This window comes from Pseudorasbora parva, chromosome 19 (genome assembly GCF_024679245.1).
Source record: "Pseudorasbora parva isolate DD20220531a chromosome 19, ASM2467924v1, whole genome shotgun sequence".
In the NCBI taxonomy this organism is placed as follows: domain Eukaryota; kingdom Metazoa; phylum Chordata; class Actinopteri; order Cypriniformes; family Gobionidae; genus Pseudorasbora; species Pseudorasbora parva.
The window spans coordinates 16374024-16401214 of NC_090190.1; the positions used below are offsets into that span (position 1 = coordinate 16374024).

The following is a 27191-nucleotide window of genomic DNA, read 5'->3' on the forward strand; positions in this document are numbered from 1 at the left end:
GTTGTATTCACAGAGACTTGAGCTATGTCGTTAGTTCTATCCCGAAAATACTCACCGTCTACATAATTCATAAAACGCACATGTATTACGTATTGTATAATCAGGTGACTATACAATTTTTTACACTTTCTGTAAAAATGAGAGAATCGTACTAATAGTGTAATAGATTAACATGACGGTTCATGCAAGTCGATGAGTGGAATCAATGTAACTCCACAACAACTAATGTTACATAAATGTATCCACTACACAAACCAACTATAGTTTAAACATGTTAGGCTACACAAACATATATTGGCCATGTGTAACTCAAATATTTGATCTACAAATTGTCACAAAGTTCTCTCAAGCGTGTCAACATTAAATATAAGCAACAAAGAGAGCGATAGCACGTTCATTTTGAGTTTAGCTGTGCCCTGAAGGAGTTATTGGTGTTTAAAGTGTTGGTGTGGTCTGCTCCATGAATTGATAGTAGGGAGAAAGGCCTAGGTGATTGAATTTGTCTGTGGTAAATATCGTGAGATTGGATTTATGCATAGGGGGTCTTTAGAGGGAGAGAGATAGACAAAGGGAGAGAAGATAATGGGTATTTCAGGCGGATAAATGAAAGGGTCGAGAAAGAGATGGAGCAGAAAGGTAAAAGGCGTGAGGAGTGTTGGAACAAGGGAACAGGAAGAACAGGCAATTTGAGGAGCTTGATGGCATTTGTGTTTATAGTGGGGACATATTGAGTCCAAACAAACAGCAGTAGGAGGATCATCCAGTCACAAACGATTTAAATGGGATTCTGAATTAAAAGATTAGTTCACCCAAAAATTATTTCATTAATTACTCACTAGGGCTGGGTTTCGATTCAAATTTCAAGAGTCGATTCGATTCCGATTTTCAAGATCTTGAATCGATTATCATTATTCGATCCGATCTGATCCGATCCGATCTTTGAGATTTAGATAAGTGGTTTTAAAGAAAGCATTTTTTCCAGCTGTTACCTGAATATTACAGGACTGTTGTTATGCAACATATTGATACTATTATTATAGACATTCAACTGCAAATTAATGGAGTATTGATGGTTGTAAAGAACAACTGTGCGCTGTGGAGAGGGCGCGTGCTGTCATGACAAGCCAGCCATTACAACTTCCTTGGCAGTAAGCGCGCGCTACAGTGAGAACGGCTGTGACGTAAGCCGCGTTCTCGACATATCCAGCAGCCCGAGTTTACTCGTCTACCTTACTCTAGTATTCTCTGTCCGCCGCGGTAACGAGAGAAGAGGAAGAGTGATGGAAAACTCGGTCTGTACGCGGTGTTTCTTCAGCATGGCAACTGCGGTATAGTGACGAGAGCTTCGGCTTGAGTTTACCTACTCTAGTATTCTCTGTCTGCGGCGGTTCTGGAGTTTTCAAAGCTGCCATGTTCGTTGTTTTAATGTCCTTCCACCTCGCGCGCATGCGTGAATTCAATGATGCGGAAAATTAAAATTCATGGGGAAAATGTAGGCCTATTATTAAATCGATCCTCTGAGTTACGGATCGATCTTTAGAAATTAATATGAAAATCGATTCAGAAATGGTGAATCGATTTTTTCAACACAGCCCTATTACTCACCCTCATGTCGTTGGACACCCGTAACACCTACGTTCATCTTCGGAACACAAATAAAGTTATTTTTGTTGAAGGCTGAGGGCTGAGAAAGGCTTCAGATAGGCCTCCATTGGCATTCAATATATTCCCACTCACAAGACCCATAAAAGGCACTAAAGACGTTGTTACAAAGTCCATCTCACTACAGTGGCTGTAAAATAATTTTACAATGCGACGGAAATAGTTATTGTGCGCACAAAAATCAAAATAATGACTTTATCCACCAAGTTATTGACGCAGATCCACCATTTGGATACATAACCCAGAAGCGAGAAGGAGCACCGCTATCGCGTGAGTTCACGTCCAAGACCTACACGGAGGACAATAACTTGGCGGATAAAGTCTTTTTTTTTTTTTTTGCGCACAAAAACTATTCTTGTCGCTTCGTAAAATTATTGTACAGCCACTGTAGTGAGATCGACTTTGTAATGACGTCTTTAGTGCCTTTTGGGTCTTGTGAGTGGGAATGTACTGAATGCCAATGGAGGCCTTTCTGGAGCCTTTCTCAGCCATCAGCCTTCAACAAAAATATCTTCACTTGTGTTCCGAAGATGAACGAAGGTCTTACAGGTGTCCAACGACATGAGGGTGAGTAATTAACAAAATCATTTTTTTATTTTTGGGTGAACTAACCCTTTAAAGCATGATGTATGAGGTTATTCTGCTGTGAACTTCTGGGTTTCTTTTAATTGCATGTCAGTGATAGCCTGACAAGCCAGACCCACATCAAGATGTTAGGTTTGGGAACTCACCATTGGCAGGGGCTCAATTAGGGAGGGGGGATAAACGGTTGTCTTTCAAATCAAATTCCCTCTGCACGCAATAGGATAGCGCTACAACCAACTGGAGCGCTATCAGTGGTGAGACAACAATCACAAGCGGGAGTACCATTGCGTTTTCCCACCAGCAGAGCTTGTTGACAGAGTAAACGTTTGCCAAATCCAGACGGCAAAACTCAGAACACATCTTCCTTTTTAAAGAATTACTTCAGTGTCGTTCTTTGTTAGGAGGGAAGTAGCAGGGATTGCACGCTGAACCGCCGCAACTCTGCCGTCATTATGTTAAGCCCGCCCACTGACTCTATTGGCCTGACTTGGTTTTTCAAGCTCATGCGTCAACGGAGAGTTGCTAGACAACCTCTTGCTGCAAACTACTTTTTTTTTTGCCCAGAAGAATGGCTGTCTGAATGAAAAAAGAAAAACTAGAAATCTAGACGCACCCTAGCGGCAGCAAATTTAATTCGCCCGCAAGTGTGGTCTAGCAACTCTCAATTCCTATCTGAGCTGTATTCCTCAGAATCTGGACGGCCCAATCACATCGTGTATAGAGTCGGCGGGCGGGGCCATAATGACGAGGGCCGAGTTGCGTTTGCGTGCTTCTAGTAAACACAGAAACTGGCGAACGGCGGTCTTTCGAATCAGCTCTGCCCGCGCCTCCAGAAGACTTGGAGATAAGCTTTTCTCTGAGAAAAGAACAAAGAGCGGCACTGAAGTCATTCTTAAAAAGGGAAGATGTGTTCGGAGTTTAGCCGACCGGATACGGCGAATGTTTAATCAGTCAGCGAGCTCCCCTTCCCCGTCATTGCTCCGGTTGGTGTAGCGCTATCCTATCGCGTGCAGAGGGAGTTTGAAAGACAACCGTTTATCCCGCCCCTCAGATTGAGCCCTGTCAATGGTGAGTTTCCAGACCAAACATCTTGATGTGGGTCTGGCTTGTCAGGCTAGGGTGGAGATGCATGTACGTTTAATCTTCCGCTGATTGCGTTTTGACTGGGTGGTGATTTTGTGAATGAGTGTCACATGTGACAGGGTTGTGTTGATTTGCATGAACGCTGTGGCCTAGCGGTGGCAGTAATAGGCATTTTGGTTGAACACCTGCTGTATTTAAAAACAGATCCAAATTTCGTTTTAAAACTATATATATATATATATATATATATATATATATATATATATATATATATATATATATATATATATATATATATATATATATATATATATATATATATATATATATATATATATACATACAAACACACACACTTGTTTTTGTGACATATGGGGACATTCCATAAGCGTAATGGTTTTAATACTGTACAAACCGTATTGTCTATCCCCTTACACTGCCCCTGACCCTAAACCTAGCCATCAAAGGAAACAATCTCCATTTTTACTTAAAAAAATAAAAATAAAACTCATCCTGTATGATTTAAAAGCCTTTTGAAAAGTGGGGACATGACCAATGTCCTCATATTTCACCCTCTCCTTGTAATACCTGTGTCATACCCATGTCATTATACACATTTGTGTCATATATAAGTCATAAATATATGACATATGAGGACACAAATATATATATATATATATATATATATATATATATATATATATATATATATATATATATATATATATATATATATATATATATAACAAAACATACTTGTTTTGGTTGTTGGAAGAACCTATTGTTTATGAGGCAAGATGAGGAAAGGACATTCAGATTGCTGAATCTTTTACAACAGGGTATGTCATCACAGTACAACTCAATGTGGATGCTGTTGCCAAGACACTGGGTAAACAGTAAACACAGGTTTTTTTTTGCCTTCTCAAGTCAAAAATGCTCAAGCGCTTAGATTATTAATGATTATTAAAAATGTCTTTTTTTATATTTCAACAATTTGTTTGTTTGATCTTTTGTTTGTTTATTAATTAGCTCTTCCTTTCTTTTATTTATCTATTTATAACAAGGCTATACAGGATGCTGGACCTGCAAGACCAGAGCTGAAGAGTAATCCAACACACGTTCATCTGTTTTGGTGTTTTCATTTTTCAATTCTATTTCAACAAGCTTATGTCAAATAAACACATACAGAGACAAATATGAATGCACAATGACACAACTACATGCTGCAAATATAAACGCACAGCAGTTCTTGTGTATGTGTGGGTTCAGGATCGATTTATGTATCCCTTTATCAAGCACATGCAAAAGAACATGTTGTGCAAGCTAACAAGTGATGTAAGCTCTAAACCTACAAAACTGATAATACTGACTATAAGGGTCTAAACTGAGCCACAGTTTACCTCCTATTTCCCTTTCTAAATGCCTTCCTCTGATCATTGAGGCATACGGCTCTGTGATTGGAGTGTGACTTGATTGTGGGTGTTGGACCTTGTTGTAAAGACGGGCAGGATTGCCAATTGGCACTGTGTGCTGTACTTAGACTGGTGCTGGATGGACCCTTGAGGGGATATTGTACAAAAGCTGCAGAGCAAACTACACACGTTATTAATGAGCACATGCAGACAAAAGGGAGAAAGAGAGGGAAGACGATAGAAGACAAAGGGAAGACAAAGCTGTTAGTCGGTGAAAACGATAGGTATTTCTTCCTCCCTATTAGTCTTTTTTGCTTTTTTAAAACAAACTCATTCTTGCCAAGAAATCTTATTTTGGATCTGCAGCTCTGGAGGGAATGAGACACCTGCGATTTACAGATAGACACCTGCAGGAGCAGATCATCTCGCCTCAATCTGAGGTGCTAATAATCTTCACGTTGATCAAAGGTTCTGTTCTACACAGATTATTGACTCAAGTGGTAGACACTGCGGGGTGGGGTGGGGGGTGAGGGGGAGTGGGTGGACATTCCATCAATATTAAGACATTTAATGTGCTCCCGCTGGTTTAAAAGTTTGAGCAGTTCAGTTAAATAGAATTCAATCCAAAATGTCCAAACTTAAACATGCTCAGCTACGTGTGCTGATCTATTCTACAGAGCGCCTTGGTTAAACATGAGTAAATTAAGTTTCCATTCAGCAGCTTGTGCTGTGAATCATGAGCTGTTACACCTGCAGTCTAACAGCAGAATTATGCACACAAGCTGTAATATCACTTATCACAGCTTTAACATGAAAGAAAATTGTGTGTAAGATTAACAAATTGAGTGTGTGGACAAGCTGATAGGTGTTTTTGAGTCTCATTACTCCTACAGGTCTTTCAAGGTCTGTCTCATATTGCTCGGAACAAGTTCTGCTTCACAGAACTAAAACACAGGGTTGTCAACTCTCACGCATTTGGCATGAGACACGCTTTCAGGCTCTGTGTCACGCTCTCACTCCGTCCAACTCAATCTCACCAAACTGCCCAACCTGCTTTTGATATTAAACAAAGCTACACTCTAAAAAATGCTGGGTTAAAAACAACCCAAGTTGGGTTGAAAATGCACTAACCCAACAATTGAGTTGTTTTAACCCAATGGTTGAGTTGTTTTAACCCAGTGGTTGAGTTGTTTTAACCCAGTGGTTGGGTTAAATGTTGCTTAAGACAACCCAATTGCTGGGTAAGAACAACTCAACCATTGGGTTAAAACAACCCAATTGTTGGGTCGGTGCATTTTCAACCCAACTTGGGTTGTTTTTAACCCAGCATTTTTATTGTGTATTATTATTTTTCCTCAATTCTACAAACAATACCCCATAATGACAATGTGGAAGAAGTCGATTTGTAATCTTTGCAAATTTATAAAAATAATAATAATAAAAAATCCATAAATACATAAGCATTCACAGCTTTTGCCATGACACTCAAAATTGAGCTCAAGTGCATCCTGCTTCCACTGATCAAACTGATGTTTCTACAACTTGATTGGAGTCCACCAGTGGTAAATTTAGTTGACTGGACATTATTGGAAAGGCACACACCTATCTGTTTAAGGTCCCATAGTTAACAGTGCATGTCAGAACACAAACCAAGCCATGAAGTCCAAGGAATTGTCTGTAGACCACCAAGACAGGATTGTATTGAGGCTCAGGTCTGGGAAAGGGCTCAAGCATCATGTCTGAAGGAAACCAGGCACTGCTCATCGCCTGGCCTACAGTGAAGCATGGTGGTGGCAGCATCATGCTATGGGGATGTCTTTCAGCGGCAGGAACTTGGAGACTAGTCAGGATCGAGGGAAAGATAAATGCAGTAATGTACAGAGACAACCTTGATGAAAACCTGCTCCAGAATGCTCTGGACCTCAGACTGGGATTTTTTTAAATCTTCCAACAGGACAACGACCCTCAGCACAAAGCCAAGATAGCAAAGAAGTGGCTACAGGACAACTCAGTGAATGTTCTTGACTGGCCCAACCAGAGCTCAGACTTGAACCTGATTGAACATCTCCGGAGAGATCTAAAAAAGGCTGTAGTGTAATGCAGAAAAGTGTAATAAAGAAAAATTGGGAGAAACTTCGCAAAAACAGGTGTGCCAAGAATCATATTTAAAAAGACTTGAGGCTGTAATTGGTGCCAAAGGTGCTTCAACAAAGTATTGAGCAAAGGCTGTGAATACTTATGTACATGTGATTTTTTCCCCCCGTTTGAATAAATTTGCAAAGGCTGCAACATAACAAAATGTGGAAAAAGTGAAGTGCTATGAATATGTTCCGGATGCACTGGAGACCAAATTGCTGAATCATTATGCACATTGCATTTAGATGTCTTTTCACATAAATGTGTCTCCTCAAAACAGATATAAAATGTATCTACTCTTCCTGTGCTATATGAACATTTTATGCAATGCCAGTCAGCAACATTTTCTTCCGTACACACAAACACAAAGCACAATAAATAAATAAATAAATAAATAAATAAATCCCTATTCAGAATAAGATGCAGTGTAGACCAGACCCTTTTGTTGAAACAGATGTGATACAATAGGTAAATTTGAGCAGAACTGACCATGGTATGTGCGATTCCACATCCTCTTATTGACCACGTCTCCTGGGGGCCTAACACCCGACCGATCCATAGTCTCGTTTAGGGCATGAGAATACAGCATGACTCCATCGTGAAATGATCCCGAAATCAGATTCATCTGGAAGAGAAGAAGTGCACAAATCACATACTGGCATTAAAATTCTAAATAATTGGGGTTTAAATTTGATTAGGTTTATTAGATTACCAGCTCTCTAGATACCATACTAATAGAGTTTTTAAATAAAACCATCATCGCAAGATTGTAATTCGATGAGCCACACGAGACTGTGCGCTAAAAAACCCCTCTGCTTCAGTTTAATATCACACATTCCTCCTGTGCATTTTTTAATATGTTGAAATACAATCTGCTCCTCCTGATCCAACATGCGTATTTCAACACATAAAGAATTTTCACATAGAGAACTTGTTCCTTACGAGCACTGCATTTACATCTAAAAGCGAATTAAATAATACACCAATTTGTGTAATGTGTAGTCACACATGCATGAGTCAGAGATGAAGAGTAATGTAATCAACAATGGGAACACACAGGAGAAACAGTATGGCAAATACACTTTATACAAACAATACCGGGAAAACGATTAAAAGTGATGTATTCTGCTGCCAGGCCAGTAGTTGGCGAAGTCATTTTGTAAAGAAAAACTGCGCGCCTATAGACACGTGATATGCATACGCACACGCATGACACCGTTTTCACAAATTCACATTTTTGTAGTTTACATTGAGACTATGCTATCCTTTTCAAAAACTTGCACTTTGAAACCCATTTTTTAAAAACTTGTGTTTTCAGGCCCCCCCCCCCCCAAAAAAAAACACAGTTGTTGTGTAAAAAGTTTTCAGTTTTTAGTTGAAAATAGTGTTTCATGCACATTACAATCAGAACCCACAGCCCAAAAATTCAGAATATAAAATGCTTAAAGGTGCCCTAGAATGAAAAATTGAATTAACCTTGCCATAGTGAAATAATAAGAGTTCAGTACATGGACATCACATACTTTGAGTCTCAAATGGAAAAATAAGTGATTCTCAGGGCAACCGTGACGCAAGCGTTGGAGATCATTTATATATGCACGCCTCCAACATTTGCATCTGTCCAAACATGTTCATTGTCAGGCGGATATGATGAAGCCGAATCATCAGGACTGCAGGTAAACAAGCGACACTGGAGAATAGCGTACCATACAAAACTAACCAAGTACCATACAAAACTAAATAGTGTGTCTAATGACAAAGGTTAATATTATTTTGTATTACAAAATACAACCATAGATACGTTGCTTACAGATCGTTCACTCGATCCTTCTAGCAAACGTCTCCTTTTCCACCATATAAGTGAAAACGATAGTCATTTGACAAGTAGCCTGACAAGCCAGACCCACATCAAGATGTTTGGTCTGGAATCTCACCATTGACAGGGCTCAATCCGAGGGGCGGGATAAACGGTTGTTTTTTAAACTCCCTCTGCAGGCGATAGGATAGCGCTACACCAACCAGAGCAACGAAGGTGAAGCAGAGCACACTGACAGATTAAACATTCGCCGTATCCGGTCGGCTAAACTCCGAACACATCTTCCCTTTTTAAGAATGACTTCAGTGCCGTTCTTTGTTCTTTTCTCAGAGAAAAGCTTAACTCCAAGTCTTCCAGAGTCGCGGTCAAAGCTGATTCGAAAGACCGCCGCTGTTCGCCAGTTTCTGTGTTTACTAGAAGCACACAAACGCAACTCGGCCGTCGTCATTATGGCCCCGCCCGCCGACTCTATACACGACGTGATTGGCCCGTCCAGATTGTGAGGAATACAGCTCAGGGTATTGAAAGTTCCTAGACGACACATACGGGCAGATTAAATTTGCTGCCGCTAGGGTGCGTCTAGATTTCTAGGCTATTTGACAAGGCTATTCTATTTGTAAAAATATAAGTTATATATTTATATTTTTGAGAACTGAAGTAGGCCTATGATGTTTTTGCATGCTTGTATTTCAGAGTACATCACAGTCACTGTAGGGTTTTGAAGGTGGCAGTTTTTTTACCACCACAGTGGTTATTGATCAACCAATGGTGTTTGTGGGGTTCAGGGTGGGGGATGAAACTAACCTGAAACAATAAACTAAAACACTGCCCTATAGCCTACTTATCACACAAACATGAAACATATGTTTAAACAAAGCTTGAATGTCTGCTTTTATATAAAACAATTCACATTTTTAATATATATATATATATATATATATATATATATATATATATATATATATATATATATATATATATATATATATATATATATATTGAGATTTAAAAAATGAGGCTCAGTCTGTTAACAAATGTGCGTGTTTACAGCACTTGAGTGGAACACAGCCTGCTACCATTAAAATAAATCAAATGAATTTCAAACATAATAAAGTGAAATAAGTTAAATATTAAACTATAAATCGTTGCAACTTTCAAACAGAATTCGTAACATGCAGGGGAATAAAAACTGCGGAGCGGCGCGTTCTCCACCACCAAATACGTTGCCACGTCTCTTGTCAGCATTTTCCACTTGTCACTCTCTCGTTTGTATATGGCCTGTTTGGCGAAAGCCTCTCCAATACAAACCTGACCACCAGCTGGGCGTTTGCGTTAATGGGACATAACTTGTACAAACGCCGATGGACATGATTGGAGATGGCTCTTGAGATTTGATGTGTTCGCCCATTTAACACATATTTAGTTTTTACTTATCCGGCAAATGGCTTCATCCTTATTTAAAGGTTCACCTTTTTCGTTAGACACAAATCCAAAATGATCCCAGATCGGTGATGTAGTATTTGATTTCCCAACCAGGCCCATTGCTCAACACAAAATTAATTTGCAGAATGCAGAAAAAAAATGGATTTGGCCACACTCAAACTAAGGAAACGCCATATATGCAGTGTGAGGTAGAATTAGTGAATTACGCTAGTCTAAACGCTAGTCTAAAAAACGCATACAGCTAAAAGGTACAGGCTATAAATAGCAACTGCTATTGCAAATGTTATATTCTTTACACAACTTTTTTTGCATGTTATATAGTGTCGTGCACACTACGGCCGGTGGCACCTCACCACCGCGGTGGTACGGTGGTCATGGCGACCGTCACAGCCCTAAGTCACTGCGTAGCCTACATTGTGACTAACGTTATATAAACATGCAATATAGTTGACGAAAAAAGACAAGTCTAAAATGTAGACTGAATGACACTTTAAAGGACAACTCCGGTGAGAAATGAACCTAGGGGTAGTTAACAGATGGTTACCGAGTAGATCGTTCTCTGGGATGCGTTTTCATGAAAATATGAAAATCGGATGTAAAGAGTTTTATCTTTAAAAACAGATTAGCTTCTAACGCTAGTCTGGGGCACATGAGTTCATGACTCGATGAGTCGAGACTGTTTTCCAAGATGGTGCCTGTCCGTGAACGCGTAAGGCACTATGTTTATAAAGTATCTTCTTATTAAACTGTTTGTACACTTACAAAGTTCTCAATGCTTCGGTTTGCATGTAGGGACCCTCATTATGCTGCTGTGTTAGTGTGAGGCTATTTTGAGCCTTGTTAGTGGTATTAACTAGCGATTTAATTTCACTACTCTGTGCCCCATAGACTATTGTTATAAGCTAATCTGTTTTTAAAGATAAAACTCTTTACATTCGATTTCCATGAAAACGCATCCCAGAGAACGATCTACTCTGTAACCATCTGTTAATTACCCCTAGGTTCATTTCTCACCGGAGTTGTCCTTTAAGCAGAACATCTCAAATGGAGATTGCTAAAATGCAGCTTACTTGTTTATTGGTGTTTTTAGATCATCCGCGTGCGTGAGAGAGCTCGCATGCATATGGTTGCCAGATTGGACATTTTTAGGTAAAACACTGGATAGTATACGAGTTCTTTTCACAGAAAAGCTCTGTTTGGGGCATTTAAATGACTGAAATCTGGCAACCGCAAGCACGCAAGCTCTTTCTCGCGCGCGGATGATCTGAAAACACCAATAAACAAGTAAGCTCCATTTTATCAATCTCCATTTGAGATGTTCTGCTTAAAGTGTCATTCAGTCGGTCTGTGTTCTGTCAGGACCGTCAGGACTCATGAGCTGCTTCGCTGAACAACTGAACTGCAGTGAGATGTGAGCGGCTGAAATAAGCCAATCAGAGCAGAGCTCAACATTAATATTCATAACTCTTCCAAATAAGGCAAAAACAGATCATTACATCCTAGGGACAATTTATAGGGTTGTAAATGTAAAACTGTCTCTGGACAATTTTTGCCCTTAAATAAGCCAAATACCCTCTATGTAGATATCAAAGAACAATTTAACATATTGTTTCAAATCATTCTAAGGCACCTTTAAACCATTTGAAGTGTGTTAGATTTATTAAAGGTCCCATTTTTCGTGTGCTCTTGAAGCCTTTATTGTGTTTACAGTGCAATATACCATGAGTTCATGTTTTGCGTGTAAAAAAACAGTATTTTTTTACACAATTTACTTATCTCTACAGCGCTGTTTCCTCTGTCCTAAAAACGGCCTGATGATTTCCTTGTTCTATGAAGTCCCTCCTTCAGGAATACATAACGAGTTCTGATTGGGCCAGTGCTTCCCGTCTTGTGATTGGACAGCAGATTAGCGCACTATGCCCGGAAAGGTCCCGCCTCTTACCATAACGGGGAGATGCAAGCGCTGAATGCGCGCTCTTCTCCACGTGGGAGAGCAACAAGACCACGGCCACTTTTTTGCGTGTTCTTGTGGGCGGAGGGTTAGTCAACAAACGGTTCTAGTGACGTCATTACATCCCTGCACTTCCTGCTGTAATCCAAACCGGCCGTTCACTGTAGGCTTTGAAAGGGAACTTCTGTTAAATAAAATATCTCGCTTGGCATTCAACTTTGAGCTTTATAATTTTACAGGTATTATTTATGCTCTAACAGCAACATTACACACTAACTAAAGTTTGAAAGATGGAATCGCGAAGAACGGGACCTTTAATGAATATATTGCAGACATAAAAATTATGGTTCTGTACCACGTAATAATTTTTGCAACAGCTGTGTGTTTCTAAGTACAAGACTAGGTTCAAGCACTGTGTCCCTGTGAGTCCAACCTCTCTTACATATCACTAATGTGTGTGCGTTACCAACTTCCCATAACTCTGAGAACACAAACACACACACACCCAAGAATGACACAACCAAGGACTCTAAATTACACAATGGCATGCTTTATTACCCCTACATGACATTCATGATTATAACCACCCCACATATGTGAGAAACTTGTAAGAGAATCGAATGGTTTTAGTACTGCTGTTTCCCAGCAGTCTTTGGGGACGAGGATTTAACTGGGTAAACATGTACATATATCAGCTGCTGTAATGTTGGTATGTGAACATGTGCATGAGAGACTGTTCAGAAAGCTCACACTGACATGTGATTATTCAAACTGTAGCTCTGCTCTGCCATTTGTCACCAATGTATTTACATTTATGCATTTAGTATTTGTTTGAATAAGAATCTGATACAATAACTGCCTGCTACAATCAAAACTATTTGCCCATGTGGCGCAGTGAAAAGAGGAAAAGATAGCAGACACATTATAGCAATTACACATGAGACCCCCCAAAATAGCAATGAAATTAAATGGAGAGCAAATTAAGACTTTGCCTACTGCTTCTCATCTTACTCCAGAATTCTCACGTTGCCTTGTTGGCGGCGATAGCCTCGAGGGCAGCGTGTTGACATATAGAGCTGTTGCTCTTTTGGCGAGCCGAGTTCGAGTCCCGGCTGGTGGACCTTTCCCGATCCCGTCCCATTTTGCTTAATGTCCTTTGTCCTATCATAATAAAGTCAAAAACGGCAAAAAATAATTGTTAAAAAAAAGATTAATCACGTCTTGAGATGTTTTCTCGAGAGCTTGAGAATAGATCTAAACAGCAGTGCTATTTTGTATTATTAATTTACTATCATATAACATTCAATTTTTATATTTATATCTTAATTTTAGTCATTTTGTTATGTGCTTTTGTAATTTATTATTATTATTTAAACATAGCTTTTTATTTCAGTTTTAGTAATTCAATTTAAACATTAATGCCAATTATTGTCAAGGCAACATTTGCATTTTTAAGTTAAATTAAATTAAAAAAGTCATCAAAATATATTTTTAACAATGATAACAATGCTCAACAGCCCACAAATTGTGCCCAAATTGATCAATATACATCTGTTAGTTGAATTTTCCACCAGCAAATTTGTGTCTGTTTTTAACAACTGTTGAACAAAATAATTCTCCTTTGTGATAATTTAAACATCACCTGATCATAAATAACAAACTGGCAAGGGAGAGATACATTTTCAGCCACACATCAGCCATCTGTCCACTTCGCAAACCCTCAATCCATCCACCCAGTGCCATCACTGGCGAACGGTACATATAGTTTGAAGCGGAACAGGATAGAATTCCAGCTGAACTGAGATCAGTTTTACTTACTTCTAAAATCTAGTCAAATTTAAGTAACTAGCCTCCCTAATAAGACAGCAATTAAGAGAGAACCAGGTAGAAGTCAGTGGCGCAGAGGCAGATGGTTGCTGGCAAACTCCTGAGCTTTGCCGTACCAAAATGAAATAGAAGGGAGAATGTTCCAAAAAGCGAAAGGAGGCAGAGAGATGTACAAAAGTGTGGTTGTCATAGCAACTATAGATAGACCATGGACTCATCAATACATAACATCTGTGGGTGATGGCGTATCGGGAGATTATAGAAGAAGAAAACGAGATTAGAGAAAGGAAACAGGAAAGTGCAATGAAATGCTAATTCTGAGCAGACGGTTAAACGGACTGAGAGTGTGGGAGATGGGGGAGGAGGACTAGATGAAAAAATGTGACCCAGACCAAAAAAGAAAAGAAAAAAAGCAATCAACAGGTTAAGATATACTGAGAAAAAAATACTGTGTGGAGTCAAATTAAAGGATTGAAAGTAATTACAGATTCAGAATGTGTGTGTGTGTGTGTGTGTGAGAGAGAGAGAGAGAGAGAGAGAGAGAGAGAGAGAGAGAGAGAACATTTAAACATGCTAAAAGACTAAAAGACTTAAGTCACAGAAAAGAAAGTCCAGATAAGACAACAACAGAAAATTAAATGCTAATCCGTGAATAACAAAGATCTGTGCATCTCTGTTATTAACAGATTAGCATTTTTTTTTTTTTGATGTTTGTTTGTTTTGACATGATCATAAAATTAGATTTTTGAATGAAGGATGAATGTTGCTATGCAGTTGCTATTTTGTTCTGGGTGGTTGCCTGGGTGTTTAGAGCAGTTGCCAGGGTGTTCTGGATGGTTTCTAAGGTGTTGCAATGGGGTTGTTAAGGTGTTCTGGGTTGTTGCCTGGGCATTGCTACGGTATTCTGGGTGGTTGCTAAGGTGTTGTTATGCAGTTGCTAGGGTGTTCTATGTGGTAGCTTAGGTTTTGCTACACAGTTTCTAGGGTTTTCTGGAATAAATATTCTGGTCTCTATGTGGCCCATGTGATTGTTTTTTTTTTTTTTTTTTTTTTTTGTCCGTTTTATCAACATGCTAAAATCTCAAATCTAAATGATTTGAAAAGTTAAATACTTAAGGTTAGGAGTTCTGAAACAAAAGCTACTAATTACACAATTTATCATTCACAGCAATGGACATGTAATCCTTTCTTCATTACCCATAATTCCCAGTTCATTTCAACAGTTTCTGTCGCCTATGATGGATATCTGCACTCTTCGTTCCCACCGTTAGAAGTTTCTACATGAACCCTCATTGTAGATTAAATCCCCTAAAAAGGAATCAGCTTTGAGCTTCAGACATACATGAAAGCTTTAGCATAAGTTCTGCCAGGAAGACTTAATTGTTACGTCACTTCAACTTCTATCTATCCAATCACATTCTAATACTTGGGTATAAAAGATCGGTACTTACTCATGTTTGAGTTCGCAGATGCTGACCCCCAATTCACCGCCATCCTCCCCACCACCTCCAAGTCAAATCCTTCCCTACTCCACCCCACCACTACCACCAGGATGGTCCCTTCCATACCTCACCGGGGGGTCGGCTGCGCCTCTGCCTTCGTCTTCAGGCAGGATATGCATACCCTCTGATTGCGAGCTACGGACGAGGCCTATGCCAAAGTACTTTATTGCTTGCTGGATTGTTAATAAATGGATTATTGTCACAGTATTTATTCTCCCGAGTCTTTCTGGCAGAACTATCACTATCTGCATTTTTTTTATGCACAGTCACACACGTCACAGTGAAATGGGCCATCCAATTAGAAACTGCTCAACAATGCTTTGGATTAAAGGGGGTATTTATGGACAATTTAGGCCTTCCATGATGAAATGGGGAAACATGAGATGAAGCCAAATGAATGAAGTACAAGGACAGAGAACGAGAGAGCCAAAGAGTAAGAGACAGAGAGAGAGAATGTGTTTAGTAATATGGCAGCAGTGAAAAGAACAACTAATTGGAGAGACAGACATGTGAGCTGCAAGCAGAGGGAACCTTCCAAATGAGCTCACCGCCCTGGGGAAATGAATGGATGCATCAGGCTAACAGACTAGAACGACAGACGACAGAACAGTGAGAAGAGTTGCAGACACCTTATTAGACTTCAGAAAATAATTTGACCGAGCACAGAGTGTATAGCATATCTCATCAAATAGTTATCTATGAAAACACAGCTGCAACACTTTCCAGGCTTGCTATTAAGTCTTGGGTATGTTTTTTTATACACACACAGGGAGCAGTGGCAGCTCAGGGAGGCACACTAATTGTAGCGGTCTGGTGAGCCTCTCCTGGGGATTTTTAATGAATTGCTTTAAAAAAAAAATCATTTTTGGTCACTTTCAGATAGATATTGTAATGGATTCTCTGGGACAAGAGTATGAAGATTCCAGTTGTAGAAGTTTATTTAAAGGGATACTTCACCACTTTTTCATATTAAACTGTTATTCCCTTAACTAAAACGAGTTGATACATACCTCTCTCTGTATTTAAACAGGGAAAACGTGGAGGTGTTTGGTCGCTTCTAACTTGATCTCTGTTTGGTTCCATATTGAATGAACTGGGCTTAGTGGGCTAAGCTAAATGCTATCAGATCGTCACTGTGAGTCAGAGCGATTAAGTGCACGCCCTCAGACGAGAGAGGTATGTATCAACTCGGCTTAGTTAAGGGAATAACAAAGTTTAATATGAAAAAGCGGTGACGTATCCCTTTAAGAAATTTGTGAGTTGATCAAGGACAAAACTTCAGGTAAATATGAAAGGTAAAATCCAGAATTGTATGCAGTTGGGACAGGTAAGTATTCATAAGCACTTGAGCACATTGTCCTTTCAGCAATGAACAGAACTCAGGACAGCTAAGTATTCACAGGTAGGTTTTCTCAGACTTTACAGAACTCAACACTGGTAAGTTTTCACAGGTTAGTGTCATTACAGTTTCTTTGATCATCTGACATAAACAGGTCCGTATTAACAAAAAAAGTTAAGCTTTAAATGGTTAGTTCACCCAAAAATGAAAATTATTTCATTAATTACTCACCCTCATGTCGTTGGACACCCGTAACACCTTCGTTCATCTAAATCTCACAAATGAAGATATTTTAGTTGAAAGCTGATGGCTGAAAAAGGCTTCAGATAGGCCTCCATTGGCATTCAGTACATTCCAGTAAGGCATAAAGGCACATTTTGTTACAAAATCCATCTCACATTGGCTGTACAATAATTTTACAATGCAATGAAAATAGTTATCGTGCACACAAAAATCAAAATAATGACATTATCCACCAAGTTATTGACATGAACTTGACGCATGCGAGTTCGCATCTGACGCAGATCCGCCGTTCATATACATGAGGAGGAGCGCCGCTATCGCGTGAGTTTCAGGTGAGTTCACGTCAGAGACCTACACGGAAGACAATATCTTGGTGGATAAAGTCATTATTTAGATTTTTTTTGCACACAAAAACTATTTTCATCGCATTGTAAAATTATTGTACAGCCACTGTAGTGAGATGGACTTTGTATCGATGTTTTTAGTGCCTTAATAGGTCTTGTGAGTAGGAATGTACTGAATGCCAATAGAGGCCTATCTGAAGCCTTTCTCAGACATCAGCTTTCAGCAAAAATATCTTCATTTGTGTTCCGAAGATGAATGAAGGTCTTACGGGTGTCCAACGACATGAGGGTGAGTAATTAATGAAATCATTTAAATTTTTGGGTGAACTAACCCTTTAAGTCATCCAGGGAATAATCCAAAGAACATCTTTTTAGATGCACGAGGTAGGCATCTTCACAGGTCAAAATTCATAGCAAACTAAACTTGTCAGTCCATTAGGAAAAACAAACCATATTGTGGAAACAGAACAGAGCATCAGGTCCTTAATGAAGCACAAGAAGAGTCACCATTACAACATTCATTCATGCATTTAAGGCCCCAAACACCAAATGCTCCCCTAATAGCCATCATGTGTGGCTTGCTAGAGCTCTGGGTGAATGACAGAAACAAGTCCAGGGTGTGGCTGGGAAACATTGGCTGTTTCTCAATTGCAATAATGCAAAGAACAGACTTTCATTATTGTGGAGGCCAGTCTTGCCAGACGACCTTGAAAGAACAAACTCCGAAGGATGTGAGGACACAGAACGCAACACATCCTGGTGAGAATTTAGATGTGCTGCGATCTTGTTACTCAGTGGACCATGATCCCAGCATATTAGAAGTAGCATCCAATGCACAATAGATACAACATAACATCACAAACAAATATCACAATATATGAATTTTTTCCCCCGTATTATTATAGACATTTATTTTCAATAATTTATTTTTATTTGCCAAGCAAACTTTGCAAAAGCGGCAGCCCTTACGGCACAATTGGTGTCCCAATTCACTCACTCCTTCAAGTGGACTTTATTAGTTGAATCATTAGGGATAGTGATGGTATAGGGGGTGCGATTTCAAAAAACAGCCATATACATAAAGACAATAGAGCATAATGTCACACACCTAGCCTATCATTGGAAAAATCGATCCTTCTGTCCTTTAAAATGTCCATGTTAAAAGAGGTAAGCGAAGCTGATTGCTGAAGCCTATTCAACTTTGGAGTGGGGTTTGCCTTATTTATCATTTGTAGCTGCTGTTTAAATAGTGTCTGGGTAAATTTGTTGGCGATCAAATATTCCATATCTCTACTCTCCCTAATTAGGGTAGTTGCTAGATTATCAGCAGGAGCATTTCAAACTAATTTCACATTTATTTATATCTTTAAGATATACCAAATGAGGCTAGCCTCCTCTGCAGTGTATGGAAGTGAAATACTCAATGGTGATTGTCATTTCTTTTTTTCTTCTTGTTTTTCTAAATGGAGGCAAAAGTCTCTGGCTATGGATTTTCCTCCCCCTGCCCTTCTCTATCCCATCAGACTCGCCTTAGCACAGTTTTCCGGACAACAGATTCGGAAAATTCGAGGAAGAGCAGCACTGGTTCCGACTTCGGTAATATTTTATGGCGTTACAGTGGTGAAATTACAAACAAGAAATACACATTCTGAGACATTAAATTAATAACATTAAATTATCTTTCTTCATTTTCCACCTCAAAATTTTGGCTGTCAGCACTCTGACAGGCAAGGTTGTAAATTTATATGTCGGAATGTTTGCTGCTAAAGGCTGATTTACGCTACATGGCTTTTTTTGCTGCACTTTACAGTGTGGAGGCGTCAGTGCTAGTTGCCAGTTTGCAGATTTTGGACAGTCAGATTTGACAGATTTTGCAGAATATTGTGTAATGTATGATGGGCACAGATTTCATCCAGTTGGATTTAAGAATGCATATTGTTTTTACTTGTCATGTGCAGTGATGCCAATCTATACTCTAATCTGACTACTTTTTCCCAGTATGTTTTTTGGGTATTTAAAAATACATTTTAAAAATAAAAATGATTTGTAATAGAGCAGGCACTTTGAGTTTTTAATGGGTTATGTTATAGCCCTGCTTGTTTAGGTGAACTAATCAGACACCCCTCCCCTCTTAAAAAACTCGTCGGATCGGCACGATTCACACAAGTCACCTAAACTGACATGAAAAAAGCGGGAGGTGCCGAAAAGCGCATTGTTTGCATCCGTGTATGTTGAGACGCCAGGGATGTCGGCAACTGCTGAAAGTAACTAATAAAGTAACTTGTAATCTTACTTAGTTACTTTTAAAACCAAGTAATCTTTAAAGTAACTTAGTTACTTTTTAAAGGAGTAATCAGTAATCAGATTACTTTTTCAAAGTAACTGTGGCAACACTGGTCATGTGTTTCCTAAAAACGTTTCTGTGTGTGTTTTTTGTGCTAGGAATGACTTAAAGTCTAGTACTGTGTGATTCTCGGATCGCTTAGCATATTATGCCCAGCTTTTCTGTAACCATTTACAAAGTCTGCAAGTGTATAATGCTTGATGTTTTAAAATCTGTTAATGTCATGTGTATCGTGTTCGATAATAAACGCATGATGCAAAACGTACAACTAAGCTTCTTTATTACTACAGCGAATATACACAAGAAGAAATCCACACATTAACACTTAAAAGGGATAGTTCACCCCAAAATAAAATTTCTGTCAAAATGTACTCACCCTCTAATTGTTCTAAATCTGTGCAATTTTCTTTTCTTCTGCTGAACACAAAAGAAGATATTTTGAAAAACATGGGTAAACAAACAGTTGATGGGCCCCATTTACTTCCATAATATGGGGGGGGGGGGGGGGGGGAATACTATTCACCCATCAACATTTAATATATCTTCTTTTGTGTTCAGCAGAGTAAATGATGACAGAATTATAATTTTTGGGTTAACTATCCCTTTAACTCACAGACATGAACTGAACGGGAGTGTAAAAATAATGATTAACAGCTGAATATAATATGAAACAATCAAGGCTAAGTAGAAATGAAGCACAAGAAATAAATACACAGAAACGAAAATACAACTAAACAAAACCAACCTGACAGTTCAGTAGTGTAGAGTATATTTCCTGAAAAGTGTCAGGCTATACATGTACAACTTAAATATAATAAAAGTGAATTATAATTTTAGCAGAAATACTAATATTATATAGTTAGATAGTTTTTTTTCACTGCAGCAGATTCATATACATATAATACCTGCAGTGCACACCTTTACCTAACAGCTTCCGGTTGGTCTGGAAAACAACAGCGTGGTCTTTCTGCTAAACTTCTCCTTTTGTTATTACATGGAAGGAAGTCACAGGAGTTTTAAATCTCAAAAGATCCATAGAAGAAATTCAGAACAGCCCAAAAAGCCTGAAAGAAAATAGTTATTTTCCAAATCTAAGGTGCTTGAAAGAACCTTTCAAGAACACTTCGGTTGAAGAGTTCAAGGGAAGCAGAAAATCTCACAGCTGACAGAGAATAAATGGATCTGGCAGGTACCATCATTATTCTAAAAGCTTACACTGATAAGATCAAATCAGAATCCATTCTTCTAGGAGGTCATTAGTAGGTATGTTGTATAAAATCACTCAAATGCTTGTAGCTGAGCTTCAGTTTCAGGCATGGCACACATCTTTAATAGCCTTGAGCTGATCTCGAGCTAACAGACTCCTCTGTGGTGACAGACTCTCACAAGGAGACCTGCAGCTAAGGGTAATTACTACACTTCCCCACTGTCAGTGAAAGGTTACTCATCCCGCAGACATGCATCTGGGTTTTTTCTTCTGGGCGAGTACTGGGTGACATTTAATGTCAGAACACAAACAAGCAGACACACAACTTCAATCGTCTCTGACTAAGAACAACCATCTCAGTCTATTTCGGGGGGCCAATTTCCTTTCTACCCTAAAACCCATGCAAAGCCTAAATATAAATCTCCCTTCTTAAGAGGCTTGTGTTATAGTTAGATGTATAAGATCGTCTGTGAGAATACAATTAGCCACAAACTAAAACACAAAAGGACAGCAAATTCATTCAATTAATTACATTGCATTACACTGTTGTGTAACTTTAGAATAACAGTCAAACTTTATCCGCATATGCAGTACACTCACACAGGGCGATATACACAGATCAGGCATGACATTTTGATCACCTCCCTAACATTGTGTTGGTCTCCCTTTGCTGCCAAAACAGCCCTGACCCATGGATGCATGGACTCCTGAAGATGTTAGCAGCAGATCCTTTAAGTCCTGTAAGTTGCAAGGTGAGGCCTCTGTGGATTAAACTTGTTTGTTCAGCTCTGCATAGATTCTCGATTGGATTGAGATCTGGGGAATTTAGAGGCCAAGTCAACACCTTAAACTAGTGTTCCTCAAACCATTCCTGGAGCATTTTTGCTTTGTGGTTTCCTGCTGAAAGAGGCCACAGCCCCCAGGGAATACCGTTTATAAAAACATGATAAAAAAAACAGCCTACAATGAAAGAAACCATCTTTGAAATGTTTTTATTTGAAGTGTAATTGTTTCGTTTGTCTATGTCCCATTACATTTCATGGAGAGGGCGGGGTTTATGAGCTATACTGCATCCAGTCACCTAGGGGCGATCGAGACGCTTTGGCTTCAGTTTTCAGGACTCATTTGGCACACTTGATTAAGCCACCTCTTATTCATTTCAATAGTACCAGTGGGTTTTGGACTCTATTGACACCTATTGGCCTGGATGCATAAGGCTTGTTCAGTAACAACTGCCACTTCACAACAAAGCTGATTGTTTTTTTCTTTTTCTACTTGTGTTCTGGATCATTGTTGTTTGTTTTATCAATCGAGCAGAGATTTCTTGTTCAGATAAATGTTTTCCACTCATTCACATTAAGTTTGACCGGTGAATTGCACACATGATGATGCACGCTATCATTCTCACCACTTTTGTGATTTAAAGAAAAAAACAGTGTCTGGATTGCAGTGGTGGAGAGCTGAAGTAAAATTCTGGTATTACAGTGAAATTCTGGTAGGACATTGTGGTGGTTTGCTACATCACTCAAAACTGGCTTGAAAGCTGAGGAACGGCCCTGTGCAAATTGCCATCAACACTAATTTTGTTAGTCTGTGCGCTTATCTAATTTACATCATCACTTAAGTGAATTGGATGCTAAAACATCTTGGAAAACGTATGCAAGTAAAACAAATGCAATCAGTAGGTGCAATTCATTCTTATTGGGGTAATTCCATGATAAACCTCCCAAAGGTGAACTGAGAGTTAGTGTGCAGCTGTAATCCATTAAGTCAAGGTTCTACGTCTTAAGCTTCAGAGTCACTGGGGTCTTATGTGTGCACTCGATTGACATTCCTTTAACATGGGAACCATGTGGTTTAAAAAAATCATCAGGAATGAATTTCAGAACAAAAATTGCATTCCAGTGGCTTGTTCTCTAGGGAAGATTAACAAAAATCTGTTTACAATCAATACAAGACTTTACTTTATTTATCTGGTGATCTGATATCTTAAATACTTTTGCTTGCAACCTGAGTTTCAGATATATATATAATATATATTGAAAAAAAAAAAAAAAAAAAAAAAAAAAAAAAAAAATATATATATATATATATATATATATTTTTTTTTTTTCTATTTTAGTGCTTTGTATTTAGTTTTTAATAACTCAAAGATCACATAATGCTAATATTTGCTTGTAACATGAGCATGTTGTGATGTATAAATGCATGCAAATAGATAATTCTTATTCTTATTATATTCTCGCAAATATGATATTAATAAAAAAGGTCACGGCGGGCGTACACGGTGCGATTTTTGCTGTCGTACGAACTCGCAGACGATTTTTTTTTCTCGGGAGAAATCGCGTGGACAACGTGGATGCTCGTATGGTCGCGGCTCGCACCGTGTGAGAGGAAATACGAGACGAGCCGAGCACGTTAAGAGCACCTCCCGACCTTACGATCATTTTTAAACATGTTTAAAAAGTTCGGGGAGTCGGCCCGATTTTTACCAGCTGTCCCCTATTGCCAAATCATGCACAAGCACGTCACATAGGCTCAATCTATATGACTAGCTCAGTGGCTGCCACATACTGCGTTCACACACACACACACACACACACACACACACACACACACACACACACACACACACACACACACACACACACACACACACACACACACACACACACACACACACACACACACACACACACACACACACACACACACACACACACACACACACACACACACACTTTCTCTCACGTGCACTCTTCTCTTTCCCTCTGGTTGTTTCGGTTAAAAGGAATGGCTGTTCTCTGCTTTTCAACAAATCATTTTCACACCTTTTATCTTTATTTTTTTGTATATAAAGCCATAGCAGCAACATTGAAAGCTCCGGTGTCTGTGTTACATGAAAACTGGTGTGATCGCGGCCGCCTCGCGGTGCAAACAGTTGTGCCGTGTACCAGCTGATTTGATGCGATGATCAAATTAAATGACTCGTAGCGTCTGCAATATCTCACGACCTTCCGAGTGTCCGAATTCGCACAGTGTACGCCCGCCTTAATGTACTTAAAGAGAGGATACTTTCATGACAGTACAGTTTTAAAAAGTGCAAAAACCTCTTTAGGATAATGTTTTTAACTAACTCATTGTTTTAATCATCTTTGTTGTAGGCTACTTTAAAGAAGTACACTTATTTTGATGTGTTGACTAACATTCTATCAGACAGGTATGGTACTTTAACAAAAAAACTTCATTATGTCCTTCTCAAGTTGGTTAAAAACACTCTTAAGTTCATCTAATTGCATTTAATATTAATTTATATAAATTTAGCAATTAACATTCAACAAACTGTCTGAAAATATTACATTTATAAGTTTACACAAGCAAATTAATTAAAAGTATATTATTTCTGTAATGAGTACTTTATTTTAAATTATGCCTTTTTTTTACAAGGGAAACCATTTATTTTGCCTATTGGAATTTTAAAATATTTTGGTTCATTAAGATCACTGTTTAGCAGAAGTTTAGGAAGAAGCTTTTAGCTACAATATTGCGAACACAAAATAAAAATATAAACTTCATTACTCTTGAAAAGCAGAGTTGCCACTAAAAACTCTTACCAGAGAATCTTCCATGCTGAAGTTAAACATGTCCATGGCATCTGTCTTCAGTCTGGAAATGAAGTCTTTGTACTCGGGGTTCTGAGGCTCTCTGTAGGTCAGGATCTTCACATTCTGTGGGTATATAAAGACAAATTTTAAGTGGTTTTTGCAAACTCCTTGACATTTATATATATATATATATATATATATATATATATATATATATATATATATATATATATATATATATATATATATATATATATATATATATATATATATATATATATATATATATATATGATTTATCATACATGTATAAAGATTTTTTTCTTTCAAGTTTATAAGCTATATATATAACAATATGAACGTTTTGAAAGTATGTTTAAAAAATAAATAAATAAGATTTTACAGGGAAAATTGTTGTATACCACGACCTGAAGGGGGACGTTTTTACAATCACTGTATAATAAAAAAGGTAATTTACTTCCTAAAAAACTATAAACTATAAATCAGATGACAGAAGACATAGATTGTGTACAACAGGTTTTCCGGTGCAGTTTTGATCATGTATATTAGATTTGTGTATAAAATATGATACAGTGGGCTTTATAGGGTTAACAATAACCACCATGACCACCAACGACAAAAGCATACTTTATTGTTATGAGTAAACATTTTCGTGTCTCTATATGAATTAGAGTTAATAAATACCAGCTTTTTTCAGTTTTGAGACCTCTGAGACCAGTTGGTTGTAACCAATCCAAATCGGTCAGTACAAGATAGAGGACAACAAACAATTGCAAACACCACTAATGAATATTCAGTTATTTAAAAGTGTTATAGTAAGGTATATTTAAAAGCACGCCTTTTCTTTTGGCTTGTTTGGAAGACTGTTTTTTAATTTAAAAAAGTTGCAGCAAAAAAAATAACATCCCCCTCCACAAAGCCTGTAGTGTTTTGTTTTCACTTTTTCATGGTCACCTCCTCTGAGAAAAAGTTTTTACTTGATCTATTTATGTCCGTTTTCAGAATAATTTCAACTGTGCTTCTCATAAATCTCATAAATAATTTTCTTTTGCAGCTGTGCCACAAACAGCCAAATTATGACAATGTGAGTGAAAAGGCTGTTTTCAAATTTAAATGTATTCTCAAATCTTCAAACTCAGAAAAAGGACTCTCAGAATTTGTGTATAACAGATTAAAATTCAAGTGAAGCAGAAGGGGAATGGGAAATATAACAGAGTGCTTCTGAAAGACACAGAAGGACAAAACAGACATACAAATCAATACTAGATTGACAGTCATGTCATTTTAAAAGCTTTAAAAGAAATAAATTCCTGCTTTATTAGTGGTTCTTCCTGTTGCTCATCATTAATGGTTTTGGGATTTGAATAAACCTGAGTCTTAATCTTTGGCATGTAATTTGTGCTTCATCATGTTACGCACATAAAGTATATTTTAAATCATGCAGCTAGTTGTGGAAAGGAATGTTAATATATTTGGGGGTCAGAATATTATAGAGACATGAAAAACACTTATAATATCTAAGCTAGTTACAAACCCCCACATTTTACAGTTTTTTGGCCATCATTTTACTCATCATATCAAAAGTAAATGGGAAAATGGAAATATGAGTATTAATCAGTTAACACCAATCTATACCAATCTATAAATCTGATTGGATTATAAGGACAGACTGACTGATATATTAAATGAGCGAATAAGTGCTTCCAATCATTTTTCTTGTGTTAGCAATTGTTTCCTCCAAATAAAGATGTTCAGCCATCACTTTGCATCTAAATGGCCTCGCATGCATTGAAATTGCTGCAAAGAACCATTTACCAGAACATCAAGAACTTCAACAAGAGAAAGGTTTAACTGCAGTGAAGAAGGCATCAGGACACCCCAGGGTGTCCAGCAAGCACCAGGACGGTCTCTTCCTGAGTAGTGAGCTTTGGAATCATGTCACCACAAGTGTAGAGCATGCCCAGCATTGCACTCACAGTGACGCCAAGACTTTTGCACAGTTGCATGGTGTCCAGAAGGAAAGCAAAGAAGCCACTTCTTTCTAAGAAAAAGAACAAACTGAAATCTAGCAGTAAGTACACGGATTGGACAGCAGAAGACTGGAGCAAAGTTATTTTCTCTGCATGAAACCCTCTTCCGACTGTTGGGACATCTGGAAAATCGATTGTACAGAGAAGAAAAGTTGAATACTACCATGAGTCCTGTGAGGTGCCAACAGTGACGCATCCTGCGACTATCCATATGTGGGGTTGCTTTTCATCTAAGGGAGTGGGATCATTCACAATTCTGCCCCAAAAGACAGCTATGAATAAAGAATGGTATCCAAACGTCCTGCAACAGCAAGTTTTCCTATTGATCCAGAAGCAATTTTGTCATGATCCGTGCATTTTCCAGTATGATGGAGCATCAGGTCTTAAAGCAAGTGTTCATTACATTACAATTTTGGATCTGTGGCTAGGCAACTCCCCGGGTCTTAATCCCATAGAGAACCTATAGTCAATGCAAAAAAGGCGAGTGGACAAGCAGAAGTCCACAAATTGGGATCAATTGTGGTCTAAACAAATATGGATAACCATCAGTCAGGATATGGCCCAGAAGCTGACATCCAGAATGACAGAGCGAGGTGCATGTTCCCCATGTTCCTGGGGACTTTGGTAAGATTTTAGTTTTC

At 38.4% G+C, this 27191-nt stretch overlaps 1 protein-coding gene across 1 annotated transcript in view; it reads right to left on the minus strand.

Moving 5' to 3' along the window:
• Positions 1-27191, minus strand: part of npr1a (natriuretic peptide receptor 1a) — a 131787-nt gene that overhangs the window by 50017 nt on the left and 54579 nt on the right. The window contains exons 4-5 of the mRNA XM_067426731.1: positions 24509-24622; positions 7368-7503 (exon numbers count right to left, since the gene is read on the minus strand). Of these exons, the coding sequence (XP_067282832.1) occupies positions 7368-7503; positions 24509-24622 (250 nt within the window). The remainder of the gene's footprint in view (positions 1-7367; positions 7504-24508; positions 24623-27191) is intronic.